The 1,841-nt window shown below is 36.6% G+C and overlaps 1 protein-coding gene across 1 annotated transcript in view; it reads right to left on the minus strand.

The window, feature by feature from the left end:
- LRBA (LPS responsive beige-like anchor protein) overlaps positions 1–1,841 on the minus strand; it is a 218,713-nt gene that overhangs the window by 186,999 nt on the left and 29,873 nt on the right. The window contains exon 6 of the mRNA XM_009643664.2: positions 1,771–1,841. Coding sequence (XP_009641959.1) covers positions 1,771–1,841 — 71 coding nt within the window. The remainder of the gene's footprint in view (positions 1–1,770) is intronic.

The raw sequence follows: 1,841 nt of genomic DNA on the forward strand, positions 1-1,841 counted from the left end.
TATCAAGGTACCCTAACTTACGCACAGGGTGGGGCAGAGAGGCTTGAAAGCAAGCTACGATGTAAGCTTATTTGTTTTTTAAAATCAAAATATTCAGATTTGATTTTTAGCCCCCCCCCCAAGAAACATTATAAAAGGTCTTTTTTTTTTCTTTTAAGACCTCCATCTAAAGTAGCATCACAAGCAGAATATAAAAGGCATAGCCTATATTTCATGCAACCAACTCCTCCTTTTATAGCAACCCAAATAAAATCTCAGATACAGAACTAAAGATACAGTCAAATCAAACCAGAATGCCTACTCACAGTTAAGAAAACCACCACTACCAAATACTCAAAACCAGGAGAAAAGCAAGCAAGCTGAATAGATGTCGTATGTCAATGTTCCCATAAAACATGGAACAGGAATGGTAAGAATTAGTAACTGTACTCGAACGCCCTATGTGCTAAACATCGAAAACAAAAACGCAGAATAATGCCAATCCGTAAGACTTTTCTCATGCTAATGCAATACAAAGCCGAACATTTTAGATGGAAAATGCAATACAGTAGCATATCAAACTGTCTTTATGTTTCATATTTATATCCTTTTTACCATTAAACATTTTTAAAAAGCACTATGGAAGGAGTAAGCATATCAAAATCGTAAGAGCTATCTCATACTTGAAATAATTTCAAAAATATTTCAAAAATACTTCAGGATCAAAAGAGAAGTTAAATCTCATTTATGGTATCACATAAAAATCACAGTTCTATTTGATTGCTTATATTCAATTCTAGTTCTAAGAATTTGAGAGCACTGTTTCTCAGAATAAATTTATTCCTTGATAGGATTTGATAATCCCAGCTTTCAGACCCACTGATGCCATTTTTAATACAGACAAGAGCAATTTACTCCAGAGGAACAAAGAACTGAACTGGCGCGTAACACACAAGGTATTCTCTACAGACAAGCAGAAAACCACTACTTCTTCCAGTGACTTTTTTTCCCCCTTCGCAAAAAAATTATTACCTTGTTTAATTCTAACCAGATATTTAAAACGCCAAGAGCCATCGCTGAGCTTAAATTGGGATGCGAGAATGTTTACCCATCACGTCATACTTTTGAAATGTTGCTGTAATACTGTAGAAAACGTTCAAGTGCAGCCTTATTAAGCTAATCACACAATATACTGCCTTTGAAATAGCAATTTTACTGACGGTTACAAATTTTAAACAAAACACTAGTAATCAAGTAACTCAGAGCAAATAAAGTTTGTGGAAATTAGCAAGTCAGTTCAGAAACGTATTTTAAGAGGGCAATTATGGTTTTTGCTTAGGCACAATAAATAATAGCAGGCCCTGTAAAATCTGTTATAGAATAATGCAATACAGAAGCACTGAAAACTTAGGAGTGTACAAAGTTTAGCGCTACGTCATCATGCAGAAATAGGAAAGTAAAGCAAAGCATTTGGGCTAACAGCTCCGTTGAACTTTCCAGTATTCACACAGGCCTGTGATTCAAGATGTCTTTATTTAAGATGCCTCCCTGGAGCTTTATTCGCAGCAAGCTAATTAACATTCAAGCAGGGTCGAATTGTGGGAGGGGGAGAAAAAGGAGAAGGAAAGGAGGTGACACCTACGTGAGGTTCAGTAACTTATGTGGTCAGTCACAAAGTTACTAAAGCAGGAACACTGCGGACCAAGAGAGGTAAAGGAAGGCGAATGAAGAATTAAAGGTCTTGGGTAATTTGTCATCATCTCTCAGAGCTCAGGGTCAATGATCTCTTACCTTCGGGTCGATTTTCTTAAAACTGGGATCTTCTTCATCCACCTCAAAGTAGAGCTCACAAAGAGTGATGG

The sequence above is a fragment of the Egretta garzetta genome, unplaced genomic scaffold (assembly GCF_000687185.1).
Source record: "Egretta garzetta isolate BGI_Z169 unplaced genomic scaffold, ASM68718v1 scaffold258, whole genome shotgun sequence".
NCBI lineage: Eukaryota > Metazoa > Chordata > Aves > Pelecaniformes > Ardeidae > Egretta > Egretta garzetta.